At 42.5% G+C, this 26821-nt stretch overlaps 1 protein-coding gene across 3 annotated transcripts in view; it reads right to left on the bottom strand.

Moving 5' to 3' along the window:
• Window positions 1-6085: 6085 nt before the first annotated feature.
• Window positions 6086-26821, bottom strand: part of KPNB1 (karyopherin subunit beta 1) — a 37202-nt gene continuing 16466 nt past the window's right edge. Inside the window, exons 9-22 of one of the 3 annotated variants that reach the window (XM_090044600.1) lie at window positions 25119-25220; window positions 23060-23284; window positions 21116-21307; window positions 19443-19573; window positions 18164-18311; window positions 17828-17899; window positions 16003-16147; window positions 14125-14207; window positions 13380-13487; window positions 12973-13116; window positions 12755-12860; window positions 12258-12372; window positions 11508-11669; window positions 6086-7231 (exon numbers count right to left, since the gene is read on the bottom strand). In XM_090044600.1, coding sequence (XP_089900726.1) covers window positions 6988-7231; window positions 11508-11669; window positions 12258-12372; window positions 12755-12860; window positions 12973-13116; window positions 13380-13487; window positions 14125-14207; window positions 16003-16147; window positions 17828-17899; window positions 18164-18311; window positions 19443-19573; window positions 21116-21307; window positions 23060-23284; window positions 25119-25220 — 1977 coding nt within the window. In that variant the 3' untranslated portion in view covers window positions 6086-6987. Of the gene's footprint in view, window positions 7232-9325; window positions 10437-11503; window positions 11670-12257; window positions 12373-12754; window positions 12861-12972; window positions 13117-13379; window positions 13488-14124; window positions 14208-16002; window positions 16148-17827; window positions 17900-18163; window positions 18312-19442; window positions 19574-21115; window positions 21308-23059; window positions 23285-25118; window positions 25221-26821 lie in introns of those variants that run through there. The other 2 variants (XM_090044599.1, XM_090044598.1) reach the window with 2 other exon arrangements.

Below are 26821 nucleotides of genomic sequence, written 5' to 3'. Positions count from 1 at the left end.
TCCGTTTTGATTGCAAACTCCTAGGGATGCTCTAATTATACACAGGTAAAGGGCCCAGAACAAGGATTTAATTTAATACTGCATTTGTTTAATACTGAACATGAACACAGCCCAGACCCCAAGCTGCTGATTTTACGGCAGTTTTAGGAAGTTCAGACTAAGCTCACCAGTCATGTGTGAACTCCAGGGCTACTACAGCCCCATCTATCATAGATCTGGCTGAGCTCTCCCTCAGGAGCACTCACCACTTGAAATATAGGGTCCTGAACCACTGGTTTCTAATGACTGTTGCTCTTTACTTAAACCAAGCACAGATCATTAGGAAGGCAGAAAAAACTAGAACACAGTGCACCCGCCTGTAGTTTACTCCTCCCTGCAACTCCTCACCTGGTCTCAGGAAGACAACTATCCCCCTATCACATCAGGCTCCTGCCATAGGTCCTTTTATCTTGAGGGGAGGGAAAAATAGCTCCTCAGGTAGGGAAGATCTGGTCCTTTCATAACTGTTCCAGCCACAACAGATCAAACAAGCAACCTAATCCTGATAAACCAGTCCTCCTGGGTAGGAGATAATCTACTGCAGGGGGCAGCAACCTTTTGCTCACAGCAGGCTGGAGCAGAGTTTGGAGACCCACAGGGAGCACTGCAGGCTACGGTCTTCATCCCAGCTGGAGGCTGCAGCTCTACGTGAAGATCACATACTTCTTAAGCAAAACATGGATTCCCCACATTGGCACAGCCTTACAACCTGGAGAGCCAGGCCTCATCTCGGTGAAAAGAATCTGCACTTCATCAATAGGTTATAAAAGCACACCTTCCTGGCTATAAAATGGTTCTTGCTCCACTGCAAGGCAGTTTGGTCTGAAATCAAACTAGGCTGTGGAAGCTACCAGCACCACTTTGTGCAAAGACAACACCATTTGCTCAACAGACTGGTACAACTGTAGAATGGGTGTTCTCACTAAGGCTAAGTCCAGTTTTTCCCAGGTCTGGTTGCCCCAGACTTTCACTTGCAACAAAACAGGCCCAGGACATAGTTTGAATGGCAATTGACTTGAATTAAACCAGACTGTCCCAGGGAAAAGAGTGTGCCCTCACTACTTCACAGGTACTTAAAGTGGAACAATGGGCTTGTTCACCTGTAGGATCTCAGGATATAAGGCTTTGTCCTGGGAGAAATCGGCTAGCAAACAGATGTCTCATTTCTCCTGGAAGAAAGCCTTTTTCTCCTGGGATCCCACAGACTGTATTGAGTATTGTCCCCATTTAAGTACCTGTGCAGTATGAGAAGGGGCTAACACTCCCCCTTTCCTCCCAAAGCTGTGCCAATTAATAGCAGCTCATTCAAGTTAATTACCAATCTTTCCAGAGACAAGTCTGACAGACTGTGCATTCTCTCTTCCTGGCCACTGAGCAGCAATGCAGTTTGGAAGGGCTACCTGTGTAAAAAGGCTGTACCAATCCTCTTTGCTCTCAGTCAAAACCCAGGACAAATCAGAACCACCTCCAGTGAAACATCTGCTTATAGCACAGGTGGGCAATTATTTGAGGCGGAGGCCCACTTACTGAGTTTTGGTAAGCCATCAGGGGCCTCATGACAGGCAGCCGGGGACAAATAAATATTAATTTTCTAAATTTTATAGGGGCCCTGCAGGCCAGATAAAATAGCTTGGCAAGCCACATCTGGCCTGTGGGCCACATTTTGCCCACCCCTGGTTTACAGCCTAGCTTTCCCAGCATGGGCAGGTCTGAAGGCTTGCTTCCCTTTCACTGAAAGTGGCATTTAAGAACTTAAGAACCATCATATATTGGGTTAGATCATAGGGTCATCTTGCCCAGTCTCCTATGTCACAGAGGCAGAGAACAGCTGCTGAAAAGGAACGTGAACAGGGTATGACCCAGGTTTTCTGCACTGCTCCTCTCCCAGGTGCAGGCTTCAACATTTAGAGTCTAGGAAGTTGGGGGCACAGCCTCTGAATCCCAACTCCCATGCTCAAGACCAGAGATTGGCTACCAGACCTTCTTTTGGGCATGCCCAAAAGGCCCAATCACTTATTTGAATTACAGCAAAAGAGAGGCCCTGAGGACCCCATTATGCCACGCGTACAAACACATAGCATGTTGCAGGGATGGTCTCTAACAGTACAGCAGGGGTGTCAAACATCCTTTGGCTGGATTTGGCCAGCAGACCTTGGTCATCCAGCCCACAGACTTGATGGGGAACCCTTCCTAGGCAGCAGCCAAAGCTGGGTAAGACCCACAACACTGGAGCCCCAGGAGTACCACGGCTTGTTCCAGCAGGAATCCTAGCCAAGCACTTAGTGTCCATCCTAGCTGAGTGCCTAGGATGCTGGGTGTCTTCCCACTGGGTTCTTGGCTGCCTGGCACAGGTGCCACGTGCTGGATCCAGCATGATGGGTGAGATCTGCAAGCATGATCCAGCCTCCAGAGCTGGCCTGCACCATTCATTCAGTCTGTGGACTAGTCATGGATCACTCAGCTGGGCCAGATGACATCCCTGCTTTACAGTGCAAATGGGTAAAGCCAAGGGTTGGAAATACACAGCCACAAAAGCAAGGGGAAGTAATTTGCTTCTTCCATTTGCCTGCTCAAGACTCTGAGCAATCACAGAACCCAAGTATTCAGGTTCCCAGTCTAGCATCCTACCTGCTAGAGCAGCAGGGACATGCAACATGGGCAGCTGGTGCATTTGGTATGCAAATCCCAGGTGCTAAGTTAAAAGGGGCACCAATTGGGGCTGGCTTGAAGGTTTGGCTCCATGGGAGCTGTGGGAAATGGGTGCCATTAAATTCAGTGTTGCCATGTCCCAGTAGCAATGGCAGTGGCCAGTTATTAAAGTGGCATTATCTCATACTTTGGACTTGAGGTATGCTTTTCAAAAGGTTTGCCACTCTGCTAGGGATTGTTTCCTCTGTCAAAGCTTAATTCAAGCTCCTGCTGCACAAAGGTGGCCACTGCAGGTCCTAAGAACATCTCAGCCCTCCTCTCTTCAGTTACCTCCATGGAAGTCTGTTTTCTTTCTAACTTGCTCATAATATTGCTTTAGTAATATCCATCAGGAGCAAGGGAGCTGTTCAGGCCTTCTAATTCAAAAGAACTACTCAACTGAGTAAAGTAACTCAGTGTGCTTAAGGTTCCTTAAAAAAAAAAAATGTAATGGACAGATGGGTAAATATCTTTAGTTCTCATCCTTCTTTTATACCATGGTGTTCGATCCTACCTTTTGGATAAATTCTCATGCCAACCTCACAGTCATTTCGGACAGCATTTTTTCCTCTTCAAGATTGCAATATTTTAAAGAATCAGCCTAATTTGTGTGTTATGGCTGAAGTCATTCATTTGAAATTACAAAGCAAAGGCAAGGATTTTTAAAGGTGAGGGAGGGAATTAAGATGCTGAAACTCCATTGAATTTCAATGAGTCAAGCACCTAAATTCAGCTCTTCTCCAAGTGCAATTCAGCACAGATACATTAATTTAGCTGTTTACAAGGGCTGAGGATTTGACCCACCACTTCTTTTTTCTTCTCAAATTTAGAAAGCTAAGGACAAAGCATTTAGTTCTCAAAGTGAAATCAAATCCCATGGTTTGCCTGTTCTTAACAGGGTATTTTTGGTTGAGGTTCAAAGGTGTACCAGCACTTGCTAGTTTCCGCATCTGGTTTACAGCCACTGCAGTTTCCATGACACATGAATTTTGTTTTTATGATCTACTTCAAGTAAATGAGAAAGATGCTCAAGCTTTAATAGGAGTACTGCTTTGGGTCAGCAGGACTGCAGTTCTCCAAAATAAACGTTGCTATGGCAGGTTGTCAGAGAAGTATCTGGGAAAGTAACACCAAAGAAATGGAATGAACATATTAGTAATACCAGCTGGCAGCAGAAGGTAGCTGGGAGGGGAAAGTTCAGAATAAAATGCTTTTTAAAAAGTTCAGGGAACAAGAAAAAGGCATTTTCAGGGGCCTTCTAGCTCCTTCTTGGGAAGAGCACAGAGTTAGCTCCTAGATTGGACTGTGGCAACAGAGCTAAACCCTACTTGTTCTACCTATGCTAGAAACTCTAAGTTCTTCTGTAGAACCTCGTCACAAGCACAGGACACTGAATTACACATCCATACTGTTTCACAGCAGCAAATGTGTACTTCTGCATCTATTTTTTTTTTTGGCTCCATGGATAGACCGATCATATTGCATTCATCAGTTCAGCTAGCAGAACACCTGAGAAAAAAATCCGCTGGACTAATCTGAGTGATGGTTCTTGAGGACCTTTATTTGAAGTCCAAGTAAAGCGTGCCCTGATATCAAGCCACCCTCTTCTTCCCCTCTACTAGAGGCAATACTGTGCACTATCAGAAGGAGCTTTCTTTCAATGGAGATGTAAAAATAAGTCTTGACCACTGTTGCTTGTTTCCTGCCCCTTTGAAAAGAGTGCATTAAACCCATGTCCAGTTTTAACTTCAGCTAGGACAATTCTTTTCCGGCTCATTTCCCCCTGCTGTTCCAACAGCATTGCTCAGTTCATCTCAGTTAGTTCCCTTGAGGGTCAGTGAATCCAGAGTGCTTTGGCATGCTGACTGATGGTGCAGTATACACAGCAACCATTTCTGCTATTTGTTCATACAGCAACACCCATCATGTTTCATCGACTGTTAAGGCAAATTGCATCTCAAATTCTGGATTAACGTAGCCATGAAGGCCTGAACTTGGGCTCCTATTAGCCTCATCAGAAATTAACAATGCTTTTACTCCATCAAACACAAAGGCTATACTAGCTGTAAGCTTGAGTTTACTTATTTGCCTAGCAAGTTTAGGTGATGAGACATATGGTACATTTATAGACATGAACCCTTGTCCCCGAGCATTTGCAGCTAAGAGTCTACTGGCAAACTATAGATCAGTAAATGCTGGATGGACATTCCCCTCTTCAGTAACATGTACTCAGTAACCTGGGAACTCAACTAAAATCTAGTTTGTTCATCTGGCAGAAGACAAGTGGAGGTAAACTCATCTTATTGTTGTTGGGTTTTTTTGTGTTTTTTTCTTTTAGTCAGGGTGGCCAACACACGGCATAAGTGCTACAAGCAGCACCGGCAGCCTCTGTGCATGGCATGTAAGATAATGCAGAGAGAACAGGCAGCACAGCAGCCACTGGGGCAGGAAGCAGAGCAAGAAATTGGGCAGAGAAAGAGAGAGACCAGGGGAGCAATGACACTGGGGCTAATTTGTGGCACATCTGTGAAAAGGCTGGCCCCCATTGTTTTAAGTGATATCTGTCAAATTCAGGAAGAAATAAACAGTCTCTGCAGAAAGCCAACCACTTCATGTGATCTCAAGATAAACCAGACACCATGAGACTTCTCCCAATCTGTACACAAGCTCCTCTTTGTAATCATCTTGATAATACACATTAGGCATGTGAACATGAAGCTGTCACGATATGCAGTCGCTGGATTTCTCACCTTGATTATTTGCCACATATTCAGGAGAGAGTATAGAAAGTGCCCATACTCATTGGGCACCTGCCCATACACTAGCACATAGGCTGCTCTGATGCGCTGGAATTCTAGTGTGCTGAAGCAGACAATTAAATTGAGTCTGCTGGAGCATGACAACTGCTGCGCTCCAACAGCCTCCTGCATCTTGTGTATCAGTGTTCCCGCACTTAAAAGTAGTGGCAGAGGTGCTTGAACTAAAGCTCATGGAACAAACTTTAGTTCAAGCATCCTCATGCCATTTTTAACTGTGGGGACACTGATACAAGAGACATGGCAGCATTTTAGCTTAGAACCACTAATTAAAGCACTGAGCACCCCTGCCCCCACATTCCTGGAGCACGTGTAAAAGTGCTCATTGTCCAAACTGGTTCATTTAAGGCAGACTACAGGATCTCCTACCAAGTGGAGACACTAGGTACCATTTAGTTGCTTTTCATTAAAAATTCCAGCTTTAAGTTTGGACAAGACACTGGTTCTCAAGTTTTCTTGTATGAACAGCTTACTTCCCACTTGCAGTCAGACCACTGGTAATGCATTTGCTTGCATGAAAAAGAGTATATTTTAATCTATTTTAATACCTCTTCTAGTTGGAAAAAAGCTACAATAATCACCATGTCTTAAGTCAGCTCTCCACACACACACACACACACCTGTGCTTACTGCACAAGTTACAACTTGGAAGAAGTCACGGTTAAGAGCTGAGCTGTAGGACCTGCCCACTCAGTCATTAAAAATGCTGGGAAAACTTTACCTAAGAGGTAAATGTCAAAACCATTAAAATTCACTAAATTACATGGTGGATAATTACACTCTGCTTCCCTGTGATGCCTTTTAGTGCAACGTACCCACTTCACCATCCTAGAGCATGCAGGCTTTGCTATGTGCTGGCAGCAACCATTGCATTCCACAGCGGGCAGTACTTTCAATGATGGACAAAGCCTCCGCTCATTAAAGAGAACCTCAGTACACGCTCCTACATGATGGGCCAAAACTACTTTATCACCTCCATGGCTTGCAGAAGGTGTTAACACCCTTAAGCCTGGTTTGTAAAGACTAAGTAAACAGATTCCTGTAGTTTAGCTCACCTCCCAGCCAATCAGTTTTTCCTCCATGGTTGATCTCTACATCTCTTTCCTGATCACAAAGTGTGCTTCAGTTCAGGAGTCTGGAAATTTGATGGTGAGAAAGTAGTAGCAATTAGCACTGCCACCCTGCTGCCAAATTTCCTAGCCCCACATAGCTGTGCATCGAGCCCTGGCTAGGCCGTTGTTACCATGCAGTCACCCACAGGCCAGATCTGGCCTGCAGACTGACTTGGCACTGCTCAGCTGGCCCACAGGACAAAAAGGTTGGGCACAACTGCTTTAGTTATATTGAAGAACAAGGCATTTAGCAAGCTAATCCGCTCTTGCCAAGATACCATCCCCTGTCAAGGTACACAAATGCACACAAGAGAACGTAGATATATTAAACCTCAAAGGAACCCAAAAGACAACCACTGATAGAAGAGGCCAGACTCTTGTTCCTGGAAATAGTTTTGCATCGCACTGTTATTCCTGTGCGTCTGAATAGCACATATGGGCGGATGACACATCCCTGTCACCTCCAGCTCCCCCAAACAGGAAGCAGATGAGAGCATGTCATTCAGAGTGCACGCCCACACAGTCTCACTGAGCAGTGCAGGGGAGGAAGGTTTCTGGCAAGAGAAGCAGCAGCAACTATATAAAACAAAGCAGAAAAAAGGTTAAAACAAAAATAAAGCAGCTTTTATTTAGAAGGTAAATAAATCAATGCTACCAATTTGTTAGTAAGTGGGACTCTTCTAGTCACTAACAGATCACAACTGCCAGTTGGTAGGTGGCATAGTAACAGCACTTCAGAAGTGTTGCCAGAGATTAAAAATTTATCGAAAAGCACTTGGTGTCAAAACCCAAATGAACACCAAGCACTGGTTGTTCATGTGGCCTGGATGTCAATAATTTGATGGACTTGAGAAAGTTAATGCAGTAGCTTGGTTCCAAGTTAAAAATACTAGGACTGCATTAAAGTGGGTACTGTAAAGATTACATTAACTTTTTCCATTCAAGTCCAAGAGCAGTACAGTAAATGCCTCTGGCAAGGCATTTGATTAGCAAAGAAAAAGCACAAGATACAAAGTGCAGCAGCACAATATGAATGGAGCCACCACTCGCCATAAAAGCTATTTCCAGACAGCAGTATTTACTCTCAGCAGTAGCCCTCCAGTATCCCACTGTAACCCCTATCTTGGTGGCAGAGCAAAAACCAGTGCAAAGCCCAGGCCACAAGCTAACAAAATGCTTTGCTGAAACAAGCATATTGTGATCCTAGCATTGAAATGGCACATTAAAAAAAAGTCAACGATTTATTCCATTAATTAAGAGTCTGCCAGGCAGCAACACTGGTGCTTTATAACATTATACACAAGGCATTTATCTCCCTCTCCAAACCCTAGCTGTATCAGGATTAAAAGGAGCGCAGTTGCAGGTTTCAGCACCAATACTGGAGTGAGTAAATTAGTTTCTCCTCACTACTATACTATGGGAGTGTGGCTTGTGTGGAAGCTCAAGGTGTTAAGCATTAGTACAGTTTTAAGAATTCATTCCCTGGAACAAAAAACATGAGACGCCAGATTTGTTTCCACTACTGTCTCAGTGTACTTTATTCTCCTGCTGTCTACAGCTGAACAGCCACACAGGACAGAAACAGGTAGCACTGAGGAATGATCAGATTTCTCCCCTCCATGCCCCCTCCCCAACTTCAGGAATGGCTTTTTAGGAAATCCCACCCCACCTCAAGAAACAAAATAAAAATAAAAGGCATTAATAGAAATGTGACCCAGGCCTTTCCCTCACCAATGCTTTAGGAGCTGGTCAACTCTCCCAATTTGCCATCAGAGCTTTTCCTTTTTTCTAAGCACCTGGGATTTTTTTTTTTTTTTTTTTTGTACACTGGTTCAAAGATCAGCACTTTGACTGCATTCTGAACCCGGCACTGAAAGGCACATATCTGATACCCTGTACAAGAGCTGCTGTGGATGCTGCAGTGCGAATGGGCAACAGAAGTGGATCCCATTTTCATGGATCCTGGGAATCAGATTGGGAGAAGGGAAGAAAAGGATAATAAGAGATTTTACCTGCTTCTCACTAGGTGAGGGGTTTCTAAACTTCCTCCCACAGACAATCAGCTTTTAAAAGGCTGTGCAAAATTTAAAACTGCTGGTAAGAGCTGCATAATAAAGGTTAAATGAATAATTGTTTTACACCCTACACCTTCTCCTTTCTTCCTGTTTTATTGCTGATGAGCTGGGACAAGTGAAGGAGTGACTATTCCTCAAAAAAGGAAGGGAGGAAGAAAAAAAATTGATTTGAGAGAAAAAACAGAACAAAAGAAAACAAAAAACCCGAAGAAATTCCAATCCTTCACATGACAGAATTAAAAGCTGCCTGACCGGGAACACCAAAAAGCTAATCTGTCCCAGAATTGCCCATCAGACTTTTACTACACTGTTAAAAAAAAAAAAAAAAAAAAAAAAGGTGTTAGTGGGTTCCCCTTTTACTGGAAAGACCAAGAATACAAAAAAAAGGAAATATTGGGGAATGTTTGACACCATTTTATTCATCTTCAACTGCAGTGGAAAAATATAACCTTTTACAAGTGCCGTCTTGTGTAAGCTCAAGTCAGTATATATATATTTATATAAATTTCTCTTTTTTCCTTTTTTGTTTTTGAAGTGCAGCAAGAGACCAATACCACATTAAAATTCGATCAAATAAAGAGCACAAAAGGCCAAGCAGTTTCCAAATGGCATTTTATCAGATTGTTTGAACATTGAATTTATCCTCATTTTGCAATCCAAAATATTACCTGAAGGTTTACTTTATTGTTTTTCAACTCTTTGGCACAATTTTGTGGGTGTTCGGGCTGCTACAGTACAAGTCAGGAGAGATCTTTCCCTTTGCGTTCTCATTGCCAATTCTGAGCACTTTGTGTTTGTGTGTAAGTCTGAAATCTTGTTTGACAATTTGTTTCTATTCCCTCTAACGCAAGAGTTTTCCCCCCCCATTTCTACATTCACAGTTGAACAATATTAAGGAAGGAAAGGCGCTTTGATGAAACAAGATCATGAAAAGCGTCACTCTGAATGGGAGGCTCTGAACATTCGTCAGTGTTTCCCTAAAATAAAAAGCCCTAAAGAGCGACTTTCCTTTTATTTTTTCCTCTTTTCTTTTTACATCTCTTAGGCTGCATCAGTAGACTGAACTTCGGTTAGTTTATGAAATGCAACAGCTAACCCTTTTTGGGAAAAGATAAACTGCAATGACTTTGAAGTTGAGAATGTGGATACCGCCTCATTCACACACACTCACTCTTAGACTGAAAATCCTTCACCCCTCCTTTAACCCAGGTGCACTGATAGCGTTGTGTGGCAAGTTACAGAAGGCGGGCCAGAGACCCAGACTCCAGCTCTCTTCAGCAGCAAAAGCCAGACCTCAAACAAAGAGCACCACAGTTGAACCTAGTTTCTTCTCTTCCAAACTAGTTATTCCGCTCCGCACTGGCCCAAAGACAGAAAAGCTAGTCCTAGTCTCTGTCGGAAGAGACTGCTTATTTCAAACAGCTTAGTCATTCCCTCTTCCTCAAGGCAGACGACGTCAGGTTTTTTTGTGTTTGGTTTTTTTGTTTTCTTTTTGTTTTTTTTACGCAAGTCAGTGCTCAGCTCACTAACAGCGCTGCTGCTGTTACTGTGGCGGGATTTTCAATGTGGTGTGTTTCACGTCTCACTCACTCATCCTCTCATTCCCAAACATTCAGCATCCGTGCACGCTCCTTATTTCCGGGTTTTTTTCAAAAGATTGGAGATTTCCAGTGGGGGTCTCAGGTGTCATCCCAATGGTAACAGATCTGTAATCAGAGGTGGGGGAGGGGGACAGTCATAAAAAAACCAAGACCCGCTATAGGAGCTAAAATAGGATTATTTACAATCAAAGGAAACAGGCACATCACAACACTGAAAAAAGGCCTAGAGTTAAATGAATTAAAAGGTGCACATCCGACCAGAAGTAAGTGGCTTTTCCCAAATGCTACATTCCCTGTACTTTTCCATGATTTAAAAGAAATAGGAAGCAGAGCTGGAAGTGATCTCAGAAGTCATCTAATCCAACCCCCTTCTCCAATCATGATCATTCCCATCTAACCCATCCTAGACAAGTGTCTAACCTATCCTTAAACACTTTGCCAACAACCCTTACACATACCACACAATAACCTAAACATCAACACCACCTTAGCTTGCTGCAGGTAAAGCAGGGGGATGAGGGCACTGCCAATGTCCTGCCACTGCAAGGATAGGAAGTAGTTGTTAGAACACCCAGAAGAGGTCCAGGGAAAAGGACAACAACTACAGGAGGAAGGCAAAAACCCTCACAAACCCATTGCCAATCCAACTGAGGTAAAATTCCTTCCTGATCCCAGACATGAAGATCAGTCTGACCCTGAACAGAGGAGCAACACCTTCTAGGCAGGAACCTCTGGATTTTTTAGTCCTAGCAGGAGCATTGGCACATGCCAGTCAAATTCCCAGCCTTGGCTGCAGCTAACACGCATAGCTTCTGTCCCAACTTGTTCTGGGGACAGACATTTATTAGACAAACTAGATTTGGAATGTGTGTCACTAAGTGTAATATAAATTTCCTTTATCAACAAGCAGAGATAGTGTTAAAAAACTGAGATGCACCTAAAAAGATCCAGGGAAAGCAAGAGAGAACTCACTATCAGGCTACAGCTGCTCCACGAGCAAGGATTTGATTCTATTGTGGAGAAGACCTCTAGTCCAAACTTGTGGACTAAAGGCCAAAAAACTATTGTGTTAGCTCAATTTACCAAGATCCCAAGCAGCAGAAGATAGGACTACTTGGAAGAAGTATGATAGGAAATTCTTTTCTAGCTAAGGGCTTTTGTGAAAAGTCTCCTTACCAAGCTTGATTCTTCAGTTTTCGCAGTTCTTTAGTCGCCCAGGTAGCGAGGGTTTTTGTTTTATTCGTCTTGGATCTTCTTCCTTCAGTTAGCAGTTCATGTATCATGGGTCTAGCTTCTACTAATTTCAGTACATCTTTCCCAAATGCTGTACACAAGTCCCTGGAGGGGAAACAGTGGAGAGTAAATGGGCTTTGAGGCTTGCCAAATGCCACAAACAGATATGCCAGTGACAGTTTGAACAGCTCTTGCTAGCAACAAGAAAAGAGTGAATCACACAATCAAATACCCTTTTTAAAATGTTGCATATGGTCACCAGTTTTAGCATGAAGAGCAGAACAGTTGTATTGGCTGCAAGCACGCATGTGTCCTGTCCAAAGAATGTTCTCCCTGAAAGTTTCATCCTGCTTCCAAAGTCAACAGCAAAAAGGACATTAACTAGCTGAATCCAGCTTTAGCAATTCCTCAATTACACAAGGCACCAAAGAATTTAATTTCTGACTCATCTTTGAATACAACTTTGTATAAAAGCACAGTTTGCACTTGCCTTCACGGAACCAGAATGAAGCTGGTCACCAGTTCTGTGGTCAGGGACCACCATCACCATGTTTATCAATTCAACTTTGCTTCTAAATTGAAGTCTATAGGGCCAGCAGTTTAGACAAGTGTAAAAATGACAAAGCTTATTGTACCATAAATAAGCATCTTGCACAGACTCTTATCTTCAAGTTAAAGGACCCAGATGCTTACCCTATCAGCCCAGCAGCACAAGCTACTACTCCGTCTGTGTGATCCTCATCTCCAGCAATGTGGTCGATGAAAGAAAGAATAAATTCTACTCTGGGTTGCACCAGCATGACGTCCGCTGCAAGGCAACAACTGGCTTAGTATAGCAGGCTTAAAACATGGCCCACCTCTAGAGAGTAGCTAACCCATCAAACCACTTTTGATATAACAGCTTCCACTCTGCTCACAGACCAGACTGCAGTGCTATAGGAGCTTCCTGAATTCAGGAGGAAAGGCTTGATGTTAGTCCAGTCTCCTTTATCCAAAGGAGGGGATTCTTGTTTTGTTTTTTTCCCCTTAGCAGCTGTGAACTGATTAGCACCGTTGATCCTATTTGCATGCAATTTCTATTAAAGCCATGGGAGTAGCTACTAATGAAGGAACTTATTTAAGCATATCTCCTACCCCACTTTCAATTTCAGATCAGCAACCATTTCCATTGCACAACAGGGAATACTCACGGTGCACATTTTCTTGGTCTCCCTTCAGTCCCTGAATGATGCCAGTGTAAGCTTCCAGACAGCCCTCCCTCAGCTCATTCAGGTAGTCTACCATATCATAGTCAGACTAAATGAGAAACAAGAGAACATGCTTCTGTAAGGACCACTGGAAAGCCACTGAGGCATGTACCCATTTCAGGGTTTATAAGAAGGATCTGCACCATGTGCTGCTGGCTTACCTTATCAACCTGGGCTTGGGAGGCCTGCTGCAAGGTGTTCAACACAACATCTAGGTATTTTTTAAACTCTCCACCAATGGCAAGGGCAATATCACCAAACACAGAAAGAATCTGAGGCTTTACAGACCTATGAACATTCTCGTTCTGAAAGTGGAAAGAAGAGATCAGATCCTGTTAGCTGGACACTGGAAGTAAGGACAGGCTAGTGAATTAGAGTAAAATACCAGAAACTGAAATCCACCCCCCACCCCCACTTCTCCAAATAGATTCTCTTCAAATGGTCATGCTTACTAACTATTACTCCTGTATCTTCAGGTAAGAGGCCTCTAACTCCTCTGCTTCCCTATCTTATTTACTTTGTAAGAGCCAAGTTTGCCTAGCTAGTTATTGGTAGGTTACGCCCTTACCCCCAAGTTCTCTAAGAGCAGCTGCATAACCTCATCGCAGAAAGGCAAGATGTTGGACTGCAGGGCTCTACATAAGTCTCCAACTAGGCCCACTGCAGCCAGACAAACCTGAAAAGAGAACAGCAAATTATACACCCACCCAGAATGAGTCAGTGTTCCCCACACTGACTGTCCTTACAGCTTTAGCTTATTAAAAACACTAAATAATGGTACCAAGACAGACAGTAACCAAGAAAGCCACTAAGAATAATGACCCTTATCTGCAACCGCTGACAGGAGTCAAGGCTTTGTTAACCGTTTGAAATGGTAAGCTATAGAAAGAAAATCTGAACAAGTTTCCCCAACTGAGAGAGGCAGTGTTTCAGATACCAACTAGTGACGGATGATCTTTTTTTTTTTATTTTAAGAGAACTGCCATCAAATTTAGCGGCCAGGTGTTCCAAGTACCAGCCCCAGGGTAAATTCCATTAGACCTGCACATCTAATGGAAACTCACTACCAATAGTAATCTCTCTCCTGATCAATGCCAGCAAAAAGTGGTCAATGCAGGACCTCAGGTGTCCAGCTGATGACAGTCTTCTGTGGGCAATTTACAACAGAGGAGAGTCTAATTTCATTTATGAGCACACCCATTAATTACAGAGAATTTACAGAGTTGATTTTAGTTTCATTACTGACTGCTCTCAAAAAGATGTCATCCTATTGAACATAAGAGGCTGCAAAGATTTTCAGCTTTGGGTCTTACCTGGTACTCTGCATAGTTCTTCAGTCCAATGCCCAGGAAAGGTTTGAAGGCATCCATGTACTTCAGAAACTCTCCACCTAAGACTGTACATACAGACACAAAAAAAGCAAAATCCATTCCAATTAGGTCAAGAGAGACCTACAGAGACCAGTAACATGTTTGCCAGAGTAAATTAGGAGACCTACCAGTCAATCATATACCACTCAAGAGCTTGTACATTCAATAGAAGAATTGAGTAGTAAAAGACATTTGTTTGGAGAAAAAGGAAAGATACCATCAGAGATAGAGCTATTCCTTATTTTCAAAGAACTAAGGGTTGTTCAGGGTTCATCTAGCAATTGGCATCATGGCAAAAATGCACAGCCCCCTTCCACCAAAAATAAAAATCAGAATCCTGACTCATGATGAGCAGCTCTCCACCCAGTAGTCTGCACTCGAGGGAAGGGGCAACATTATACCCCAGCCATTGAAAGGCAGGATTTATCGAGTTGATCCAAATTTTTTCTTCTGATTAAGGCCATAGTAAAGTCTTCCCTCTGGGGACAGCTGACAAGCCAAGGCATTTCAGCTTTGGAGACTTCCCCTTTACTCCTTGTTCTTCCAATAGTGAGTGCTTCTTGGGCTGATTGGATTTAAATTTATTTGAAGGAAAAGGTTTATTTTTTTACAACATAATTTCACCACTCTTTCCTGCAGCTCAGTGCAAATTGGTTCATAACCTTACAAATTTCTGTGAAGGATCAGAATTGTTTGCCCCACTACTGTTTATTCATAAGCCAGATGCTGCCTGGATCATAAATAGCTGCTCAGTAGTAAACCTAGCCACAGTCAATCAGATTTTACTCAAAGGAAACCAAGCACCAAGTGTGGTTATAAATCTTCCCTATCCCATTAGGAGGGGCCTGTCCAAGTAACAGTTCTTTAAGCCTGATGTCAGAAGTGGCTACTCCAGACAGCTGAAATTAAACTTCTCTGCTTCTCAGACATGTGTTCTTGGAGCAATTAGACATGTGCTTTGCACTAGAAATAGATCTAGTCCCCAAGAGAGCAGCCCCTCAACAAACTAGTTGTGATAATGGCCTCAGAAACCTGAAGGAAAATAAGCCTTTTGCAGGCTGCTGTCTCTCAAGAACCATTTCCAACTCATACACAGCCTTTAATGGAGATGAATGTTGTTATTTTTAAAACAAAACAAAACAGTGAAATCATATGGATTCCTAACAATCCAACTTATGTCAAATACTGCATGTTTGGATAGTACAATACATTGCTCAAGTTTGATATCATACCACAGCAACAGCACTCAAAACAGGAAATTGTGATGAGGCTCACAGCGCCTGGAATACTGCAACCCTGATTTCAGAATGAATCAGATTGTAAAGGGGAGGGGGGAGGAACCTATGTTCAATCTTTACCACCATGCAATTAAAAAAAAAAAAGTCACACACAAATAGAAGTCAGCTATTAAAAAAACCAACACAAATCAGCTGTGGTAGGCAACAGCAAATGTGAACCCACAAGACAAAGTATTATCTGCATTGTGACGCACCCCAGCCCACCGTGCCACACACTGTATAACATTGTATATTCAGATGTTGAGCAGTATCTATGTGCTCTACAGGAAGACAGATTATCTATGGCAATCAAGCCATCCTCTGATTCAAACAGCTAGGTCTCAGACCTTACAGGTGTGAAAGACTTATGCCCAAAACAACACAACAAAGTCTGCATTTTAAAAAACCTCAATACGTAACAGTCTTTGCTAAGCAGTGAAGTTAGAAGCAACTAAGATTCTACAGCACTAACCACAAACTTGAAATACTGCATCACTCCAAGCTTTTCCTATGATGTTCACAGGCCCTGCACTGAAATACTGACCTTCCACAAGGGTGCTGACTGCCATCAAGGCATCCTCTTGCACACCCCCTGATCCAGCCGTGCTCTGGAACATTCTCAACAGAGAAGCCATAACCACGTCAGAGATCTGCAAAGCATCTTGGTGCTGCACTTTCCGGAGAACATTCTAAGTTTGGGGGAGGAGGGGGAAAAAAGAAAGATTGTAATAGATGATTCCTCAAACACACTGGGCTAAATTATTCCTTTCCATCTCCCACACTAGTTCAGAACACTTTATCAAATCCATACTGTTCTTTATTAAAGCACAACTATTGCTTTGAGCTCCATTGCTGAAAATGCTTCGTCAGTGCAACTGTAGAATGCTATTCATTTTTTCTTATTCTCAAATTTTTCAGCTGTAGAACAAACAGATTTTACCTTCCCCACTGTATATTCTCTGAACATTTCATCTAGATCTGGTATTAAGTTTGGCTGGTCTAAATCTGGCCCTTTCAACAAGACCCTTTTCACATTGTAACCATGACAGCAAGGTGTTTCCTTCTGATACTCAATTGTAACTGAACTTCACTAGAAGAAAACTGGTCTATATAATACTGATATTACATTTGTAGTTCTCTGGTTAGTCATGACCCATATTTAACCCAGTTACAATAAATGTAAGATTCCAGTAAGTGTGATATTCAAATTGATAGTATATCTTGAAGAGAGAAAAAAGTGGCAATTCAATCAGTGATACTAGCATTAAACTCGATTTTCTGCAGGTGAATTAAGGTAGATAAAGGGATCATTAATCTACTGCTGAGAGTAGAGCCCCCCCACCACTTCTGCTGGAGGAAAAAGAAGAAGAAGGAAGAGGGGGAGGGAAGAAAAATCTGACCATCAGCTTCCATAAATTATAACCTGAAAGTTCAATGACCTGAAGTTTCAGAGTGCCCTAGGTCATGACACTTGCTTTTCAGCATAAAGATTTAAATTACTTCAGTAGTGGACTAACAGGAATGGGAACCCATTACTAGCAGGTAACAGGAAGGCAAAAAGTTTAAGCAAAATGTATATTCAGGAACCCTGTTTTTATTTACATGTATATTAGCAATCAACCATGCATCTGGGAATACCTAAGACCACTAAATCTTCTGACTGTTGCATGGAACTAGTAATGCTGAATCTAGGTCTCCAGTAGTGTTTGGGAGTGGTGCATTGGAGCTTCTAATATGCTAGGCATGATCCCACAGTAACACTATCCCTTTTACAGCACAAACTGCTGGAAGGGTGCAATATCAGATTGTGTGATCTGAGGAAATCCTTTGACATCTGAGTGGCTCAGAAAAAAAAAATGGTAGTTTTCAGTGGCCTTTATAAGAGTAGGCAAGCAACTGAAATAAGCTGGTGTTTGGAAACAAGTGAGCTGTTCTTTACCAAATGTTGTTTCATTCTGAGGACACGCACTATTTTTATTAGTGAAAGTTTGGGACAGACCCAAGCTTTAACCTTAAGTTGAAAACTAGTAAATGAAAGGTGTTAGGAATTTCTTAAGTGTGTGTTTACAAAGCAGTCATTTAGTCTTTCCCACAACATAACAGCCGGTGAGAAATTAAACAGTTTAGAGGGAAAAGTGTCCATGTTAATGTTTTTGTTTCATGAAATTAAGAAAATCTCTTTATATTGGACACAAATTGTAAAAATCTCCATCTTTCATAAAGCTTTATTACTACTCTTTTCCTGCATATTAACTTGGATGTAAGAAGTCAATTTCACCCAAATTCAAACAACAAAATGTGTTTCCTTGGGTGAAGAAATATGTGCATCTTCACAGCTGAGTTACAGTTAGTAACTAACAGTGATTTACCTGCAGAGTAGCACAAAGAAGAGACTGAAGATCATTGAACTGGATTCTGTCTGATGTACTCTGGATATGAGACTGAAAGAGAAAAAACCAGATTATTTTATCATTAGAAAGCTCTCTGCTGTTGCAGCACACCTATAAATCAGGCCATGATCATCCATCCTAGGACCAGAAAGAATTAAATTCAGCTTTAAGCTTTTCAGCACATACCTGCTATATAAAAACAACAGCAAAACCCACTTGGCTAGACAGAAGTCAGAGCACAACAAAGCAAAATGTATAACTATTATAGTTGCTCTGTATCCTTAAATCACAACAGAATACTTGCCCTTTACTCACCTCCATCTGCAGCACCTGCTGCAGTCTCTCCATGATGACCAAGGTTGTCTTCTGGACAGCAGGGTAACAGTCCTTGGCACTGTTTTTTACTATTTCCATCAGAGCTTCATATGCAGCACTCCTCAGGTTATTCTGGTGTCCATCAGGCCTATAAAGGAAGAGAACAAATTTATTTTTGGCTCCAAGTTTTATGCTTGCTTAGTAACAGACCATTTTTGCCCAAATCACTATTAGTTAAATCCCAGCGTTACAGCAGAAGCTGAACATTCAGACCACTGATTAGTGAACAAAAGGGCTGGAAAGCAGGCTCAAATCTTTGACGTTCCATTTGAATAGCTTTTATAAATTGTGTTAATAGAAGATGCTGGAAGTCCTTTATTTGGTCACAGACAGCACCACAGCAAGCTACCACGCACCACATTGTATGCCCCTATCCTGACCTCAAGTAGTAAAACAGTTCAGTTCTTTACCAATTCTAGGGCTATCTACAGCGTGTATCAAACAGGGACAATTCAGAAACACTGCTGATACAAGGTGCTGTAAGATGGACTAACTTGGTTGGCATGATCAGCAATCTTTGACAAACTTTTCATCAGAACTGAACCAAGCTGGCCAAAAATTTGGATTTTAGATTATCCAGCAAACACGCCACTTAGAAAACATGGCCGGTCTTGTGAACCAACACTGTAATGGGGATTAAAGAGATCAGGGTTTGATTCTTTGGTTAGTCAGATTTAAGTCACTTTACAAATTTCTGTAAAATGCTTCCTTTGCTGTCTAATTTAGACTGCAAGCCATGCAAGGTAGTGATAACTTTACTGTGTACACAGTGTTTGGGATGACATTGTATATTTGTTAAAGAACACAGAGGTCCCATTGTATGTCAAGTGGACTAGAGATATACTAGGGGAGGAGTCACGCAGCAGTCAGACTTATTTTCTGGTTGTGGTTTTGATTTAGTGGCCCTCGAGATGATACCTCAAAATAGTGTGCAATCTCTGCCATCTTAATGAAGCTTCCGTCAAAGCACTGGTGGAGAGAATAAGTCTGGAGAAAGCCTTAAGCAATATATCAGTAAGGATGAACCTGGCCTAAATCTGGAGAAATCTGTGTGGAAGGTTATTTTTGTAAGACTTGAGTATATATCACTGCATGAAGACACATTGATGCCTTTTAATGCACCACTTCACATCAAACTGTGGGAAGCAAAAGAACTCGCCATTTTAAGCGGTAAAAACAGTGTTTCTGCAGACATTTATGTCAGCCAATTTAAGGATACCTGTCTGTGGTCTCCAGAAGTTTCTGAACTATTAGCTCAAATGAGGAGGATAAACAGTAGGTTGCTGGCTCTTCCTGATCATCAGCTACATCTGCAGCTTCATAGGCAGCTTCAGCCAGGCTTGAAAAGGCCTAAAATACAGAACAGATCGCAGTCTCTATAATGAAGACAGTCTCCCATCATGGGCAAACTAGCCCAACACATACAGCCCCTTGAACTGACCAGACTACACAGGATTATTATTTCAACTGCACCACTCAGTCTACATACCAATTCCTCTAAGAGTTTTTAGTAGGTTTCACCAGTTGAGGAAAGAAGTGTGCTAAAACCCACCCCTAAAAGCTGGGAAAGAGTCAGTGCAAATGAGTGTTCAGGTCAATTTGAAACAGCCTGACCACCAGGAAAAAAAGCTTGCTAGTCCTGATAGTTCAGTAGAATGAATATCCTGCCCCATGCTTAGAGTCAATTCTGCATTCTGACAGAGCACCAAAGTGCAAAACTAATGGTTCTCCTTCTCCAGCTATCCAAGAGCAAGGCCCATTATGCTTTGACATGCCACCAATGAAATTTCAAAGCAGAAATCCAGCCTGAAGCCTTGCTTAAGAAGTTACAGCATTCACTACCAGGTGTGAACAGCTTAAAGGCCCATAACCTTGGCTGTAGGAGTCTACTAACAGGTGAGATAACACCTGGCAGCAAACTTGTGCTGACATCACACCTTAATCCTAGTCTAGACAAGGCCGTAGAGATTTGCTCCCAGTCCCTGCTGCAGTCAGGGGAGGTGACTACAGCTGCAAACCCCATTTCACTTTTGATTTGGAAAATTTACACCAATTGAGGACTTTGGAAAGAAAAAGCCCCGGAAGCAAAAGATCAGGAAGAGCCTCTGGCTGACTGAGTGCCCTGGAACTCTTTAAAACAGAGAAACTGGGCTAAGAAAAACAAAGATTTAGTTCTGCAGTTTCAAAAGTGTGTCTTACCAGTCATTACCCATTACGGTGAGAACTCAGCCAAAACAGTTCAGTTAAAATACAGTGAAGTACCCCCACTTTGTAATGAGAAATTGCACACTTAAGTTATTTGATATTAAGGTGTACTGAGTAATAAGAAAAAGTAAAGTTGAACTGGCCAATCCTGCTCAGTGCCTTGTCAATAGCACAGCTTGAAGCTGTACAAAAGGAATGAGATGCTTTTCAGACTCCCAAGATTAATGCTGGGTGGCTATAAATGCACTTAGCTAATTGGGGAGTATCTTGCGTCTCCCTTGGACTGGGACTGAATGAACAGTTCAACTGCTTGAAGACAAACAGAAAAACACGTAGAACTCATCTGAGAAAAGCTCCTAAACAGTTACCAGACACTCATGCTCCATAGGGGGGATGATTTTACTACTTTTTTCAAACTGAAACCATTTTTACACATTTGTTTACAAGGAAAGGGAAAGTTAACTTAGAAGATGTCCAGAAACAGTTTCCCCTGCTTTTTCTGCACCCCAAGTGCTGCAAAGGACTTGAGATGGTTCCTACTTAAACAGTTGTGTGGTGGACAAACAGGCTGATGGGTCTGCAGATGAAATATGCTCACAAGATTTGCTAGATGTATCCATCAACCTCACCCCTTCTATAGTAGGGGTTCCACCTGTATCACTGCACAGCAGTTGAGTTCTGCCTTACCCAGCACACATTGGAAGCTACTCTAGGCTCTGCGCTCAGGCCCTCAATCAGACACTGCAACAGTGGTGCAAGGTAAATGTCATTGATGGCAGCTTCAGGGAGCAGCTCACAGATCCTGCCCACAGTCCATGCGGTTGTATCCCGAACCACCACGCTAGGGTCCTTCATTAGTTCTATTAACGTTGGCATGGCCTAGAATAAAACCACAGTTAGCAGCAAGTCACAGTTGCATCCAATTCACGTACATGATGTCAGCAGCATGCAGCTGTTTAGGAATATACCCTATTAAGAGTTATTTAATGGACTAGCAATTAAGTGGGTTTCACAGCTCAGAAACCAGATACATCTAGATCTATCTAAATAGTCACCTTTTTGAAAGACAACTTATAAAACTTCTCCTAGAGACAACGCTAAAATACACTGAACCCTTGATGTTTCAATCCTCTCATCCATACTATGCAAGACAAAAATGAACACATAAAAGGATCACGCATGGCTCTGTATACTGAAGACTAAATCATATTTCACCTTCTGTGTGATTACACGCACTTAAGTAGGCCATTTCCTGCTACTTGTGCAATGTATGGCCAACTTCCACCTGTAACAGAACAGGACCACCCTTTGCACCCACCTGCCAGAAATAAAAAACTGATGAAAGAGAACCATATCACTTTCTTGCCTGATAGCTTAAGGCTCTGCTCAGAGATGAGACAGGTTCCGGGCTGGTCAAGCAAAGAGGCTATTTGAACTTACAGGTCCTGCCTCCCAGTAGAGCACCAGGCAATAGGTTACACATTACATATGGCACTCTCCAGTCCTCTCCTTGGCACTGGCCCACTGCACTTTGTGTTTGCTATTCATTAAATAAAACAGCATAACAGCATTAGGATAGTTTCTTCCCCATTGGGAGCTGATATCCAGTCCAGAACCAGCACTTCTTCCCTTCCAGGGCAGTATCCCACCTCACTGAACCACTATCCTTTTGCCTCACTCTGTTGCTGACCCCACCTATTTTTGCTTCCAGGCTGCCCAGTGGGTGAGCTTCAAATGGAGCTGGAGAGCGCTCTTGGGAAAGCCCACCCTGTGGGCTGGTAGTTTAGTCATTTTGCTAGAATGCAGGAGATGCAGGTTCAAGTCTACTATGGGTTCTATCTAGCCCTCCCCCACAAAAGTCTTCCACTCCCCAGCAAGTACCCTAACTACTAGGCTACCAAGCTTAAAGATAAGAGTCCTCCTCCAGTCTTCCGGATCTACTAGTCATGGCTTTCCTGCAACTAATTTAACTGGCATCACATGAACCCCTGAGCAATTCTACTTTGTCTGGGAAACTATCCAGCTACAGTACAGCCTCAGTAGGAATGCAGAGGAGCAAGCACAGCTGTGCCGGATCCCGAACAGTGCAAAAGTGATAAAAGCAGCAGTTACCTGGGTTACTTAGGTACTACTTTAGGCACTAGATAGATCCCATTTCCCTATACCCAAGTGCCTTCCACATGCTCTGTGCTACAGTGGTTAGCAACATTTTTCTAGCAGTGGGCTGGAATAACCTAGCTTGGGTCTGAGGCGGACCAGTGCTAGGACCTTGCTGTGACACAGGCAACCCCCCTGCACCGTGCCAAATCCAATGGCTTTACAAGTCATATCCAGCCCAAAGGCCCTGTTATAGATATAGTACTGCTCCAATGACAGTGAATGAAGATGATTACAGTAATCTTGAGGCATACAAGAAAATTTCTTCCCTATACAACATTTTAAAGAAACCGACACAAAAGCCTTCTTAGCAACTTGCTCTGCATCTGAGTAAAATAGCCATAATCCAGACACACACAGAACCTGGGTCACTGTTATAAGACTTTCTTCTTGTAAATCACATTTTATTAATTTGACTAGCAACGTGCTTTGGGCCAAACAGGCCAATAACCTGGAAAACACACTAGGCATTACCTGTATAACTAGTGGTTTGAGCTGGTTGGGCTCTGGTCCTTCCAAAATGCACCCAAAAGCCATGACAGCTGCATCTCTGTATCGCCAGTCTGGATTTTTAATGTGCTCTTTAATGAACGGCAGTACATGGGGAACAATGTCATCTTCGCAGCAGGTTGCCAGAAGCATTAGACAGACCCCTGCTGCCTTACAGGGGTTCCAGTCATCATCGTCATCATTTTCATCCTGAGAAGAAAACAGCACCTGGGTCATTCTTGGCAAGAAAAAATACCCCTTACCAACCAGAAAGCTACTTCTACCACATACAGATTAAGCCATCTACTTGGATCTAATGGGCAAGGGAAGTCACTTCACAACCAAGTCCTACAGTCTTAAATGAGTTCAACTACTTCTGGATCTTCAGTGTAGTCTACTTGAAGTTTAAGTTCTTCTAGGCCTTGCTAACAACATCTGTGGAGGGAAGCAGCAGCCTGTCCTGCTCACAACATCTGTTTCCCTGGCTGAAGGGACAACTATCAACTTAGCCTCTCAAGGCTAGACAATCACCTTGCTGGCTAGACAATCACTTTGCTGGGATCGTTTGACCCCAGTATTCTTTCCTGCCATGGCAGGAGCTCAGACTTGATGATCTGCTCAGGTCCCTTCCGACCCTACTCACTATGAAACTATAATTCATAGCCCTGCTCTCTCTTCCTGGGGTCTGAGATTTTAGGTCTCCTTTGACTTCAGGCTTTTCCCTGTGAAAGTAACCCAATTCTACCCTACAAGTTACCAGTTAAGGGCATGGGCAAAGAAATGCTGGGAATGGATTTCAAAAAAGAGGAGGGTGAGCTGAAGCAGTTATTAAGCTCCATCACCTCTGCACTCACCTGTGACAATACAAATGTAGCAAAACTAATCATCCAAGGTTAAAGTTGGGGTGATTTAGCTTACTAGTTTTGCTACATGCTTGTGCACATGTTGCAGTTAGAGCGACTGCACAGCTGCCCTTTTGCAGCCACTCAAAGGGTACGCGTGTCCACACACATCAAAATTCAGGAACCTACAACCTGCAGGCCAGAACCAGCCCACCAATTTTATTCAGCCCAGAAAGCCAGGACACTGACGGCAATTCAGCAGCAGCAGCCACCCACCTTTGGACCAAACTCTGTTAATTCAGCCCACTGTTATCTCAACTGCCTTTAATCTCTGTACCTGATATTCATGCATCACCATTTTACCATTCCTGCTTGGTTCTTTAAACAGCCTACTGGGATTTAACTCTATGCATTCAGGCAAGCAGCAATAAAAATTGAATAGGAAACAGTTGCACACCATCTTTATAAAGAGAGAAACCTCCCCAGCTCACTACAGTAATGCCAGATGAACCTGATCCTACACAGATTAAATTAAACTGCATCACGTTAACTAGACTGTGCAGCAAGTGAGTCTATTAAGTTTTGATTGGACTGTTTGTTCCACAACTTAAACAAGTCCCTGTGAAGTGCTCAAACAAATATGGTCCTAAGAGCTTAGAATTTAAGGTTCAAAACAAAAGCCAGAAATAGGGTCTTAAAGCAAACAGAACATGGGCGGCTTTTGTCGATTAAACCTCATGCTGGAGGAAGTTAAATGGCAAATCCACATTAACCTATCAAACGCCTCCAAAAATTAGAAAGGGAAATGGGCCTTAATGAAGTGCCACACAACCAACCTGACGTGACTGGCACCTGTATGGCATTCAGTGCAGCCTCAAGTCTCAGCTTTCACAAATGATGCATCATTCAATCAGAGTGGTGCATGATGTCTCATCATAGACCAAGGACTGCAACATGAGCTGTTGAGAACAAGCAGGCCTTACAAGACTCCTCTGGAGGGCCTAAAGTAACCCAGCTCATCGGCAAGTGAAGAGAAGCAAAGCAAAATACTGATTCAATGACCAGAGGCCCAACTCCTGGACAGCATGCTATTCAAGGCAGGACTAAGTGTTCTGGAAATAGCATGCGCAAAATACGGACACATGAAGCTCTTCACATACATAAAGAACTCCAGACCATTCACACAATTAACAAAACCGTACCTGTTTTGTTAGCGTCTGTGTGAGAATTGGGACCAGATACTGTAGTGCTCCCTTAGCGTAAAATTTGCTGGTATGCTCTGGAGGTCTTCCTTGTTCTGCTGCCTAGAAAGAAACAGGGTATAAAACAAAACAATGCCCAATTCAGAATTTTTTCAGCTTGCAGTTTACAAGGAAATAAGTCTATAGATATTTACTTTTTACTCATAAGTTTATAGTGCAGTAGGAAACGTTCCCAAAGATAACACCTTGCAGTCACTCCAGTTCAGTATAATGCACATGTTCAGTTTGTTACTCCACATACAAACACTGTACCTCCAACATTATATAACCATGTTTAAAGAAAAGCTGCATATTTAAATTATTCAGTGGCCCCCAAATAGGAAGGGCAAGAGGCATGCAAAACTCAGATTAAAGCTATGGAACTGACTGTCCTTTTACCCCTGCTATTCTGAGCATTCAACAGAAAAAGAATTCAGATCCTTGTAGAGAAAGGAGAGTTGTACCCTTACAGTTTTCATTAACACCTGAGTACATGACTAGTTGATGGTAAGAGCAGCTACATGAAGATTAAGATGGCATTTTCCTTTTCAGTCTTCCACCCTAGGGAGATGAAACTGTTTAACAAAAGCAAAAGTATGCTCAGTTCTTAAACTAATTCAAAAAGCCCCTTACGGGTTATACCACAGCTAGACTACAGGTGCCAGTAATTAGGTATGAGAACACTTAACTAATGTTGCAATTTGATGGCAGAGGTTCATTATTTCTCACAGAACTGAGGAAACCCAGAAGGACAAAAAGCATGTGGCTTTCCATGGAAGGCTCTGCTCACCAGGAATTAACTTGGTTACTTTAGCCCCTCCTCAATAAAGAAGAAGCCTAAGTGAGGCAAGAGCTCAACATTCTGTGATGCTATGAACTTCCTTGTCAAGAGCTCTTTTATTGTGCAAGCTAACAGACCATATCCTCTACAGGTAAGTCAGCCATAGGTACATCAGCAGGGTTGAAAAAAGTACTCAAGTCATTTAAGGGTATGCATTTTACATACGCTAGTTTCAGACAACCTAGTGCTCCCAAATTATATTTTCCTTAGCAGGATATTCAAACGATATCTTTATCCCATGTAACATTTCAATTGCCAGCTTTATAACTATTTTGTTAATTGGATTAAAAAACAAAAAAATTCCATCCCATTCTGTTTAAAATAGCTTGGTCAAGATCTTAACTCAAGAGGGACAACAAACCTGAAAAATTATAGCCCAATAAATAAAAAGCAGGGAGAGCAGTTTAATGAAAACAGGAATTATAATGGGAACATTTAGGCAACCTTAAATATTGGGCATTATATGGAACGCCCAACTGCCTGAGTTTTTACAAGGCACTATAACTCAGTTGAATCTAGGTACCAAACCAAGGGTAAAGCAAAGATTATAGAAGAAATGTGTTAGTTCATGCCATCATGATTAGGCTGCTACTAGTTCCCAATTTTGCTTGTTCAGTGTTAGCTTGGCTATCTCCACACCATGCTGCAAAGTAAAACATAACTATATAGTCAGCAACATTAGGAGAACAAAAACCAACACACTGCCTTATGTTCCATGCAGGCTCAAAGTCTCAGCTTCCATAACAGATATGCATCACTTAATAGTCAGAGTGGTGCATGATGTCTCTTCATAGACTAAGGACTGCTACACAAGGGGCTTGGA

The sequence above is a fragment of the Crocodylus siamensis genome, chromosome 4, assembly GCF_052110815.1.
Source record: "Crocodylus siamensis isolate JL-2025a chromosome 4, ASM5211081v1, whole genome shotgun sequence".
NCBI lineage: Eukaryota > Metazoa > Chordata > Crocodylia > Crocodylidae > Crocodylus > Crocodylus siamensis.
The sequence above is the reverse complement of the archived record's forward strand: the minus strand, read 5'-3'. Positions and strand labels throughout refer to the sequence as shown.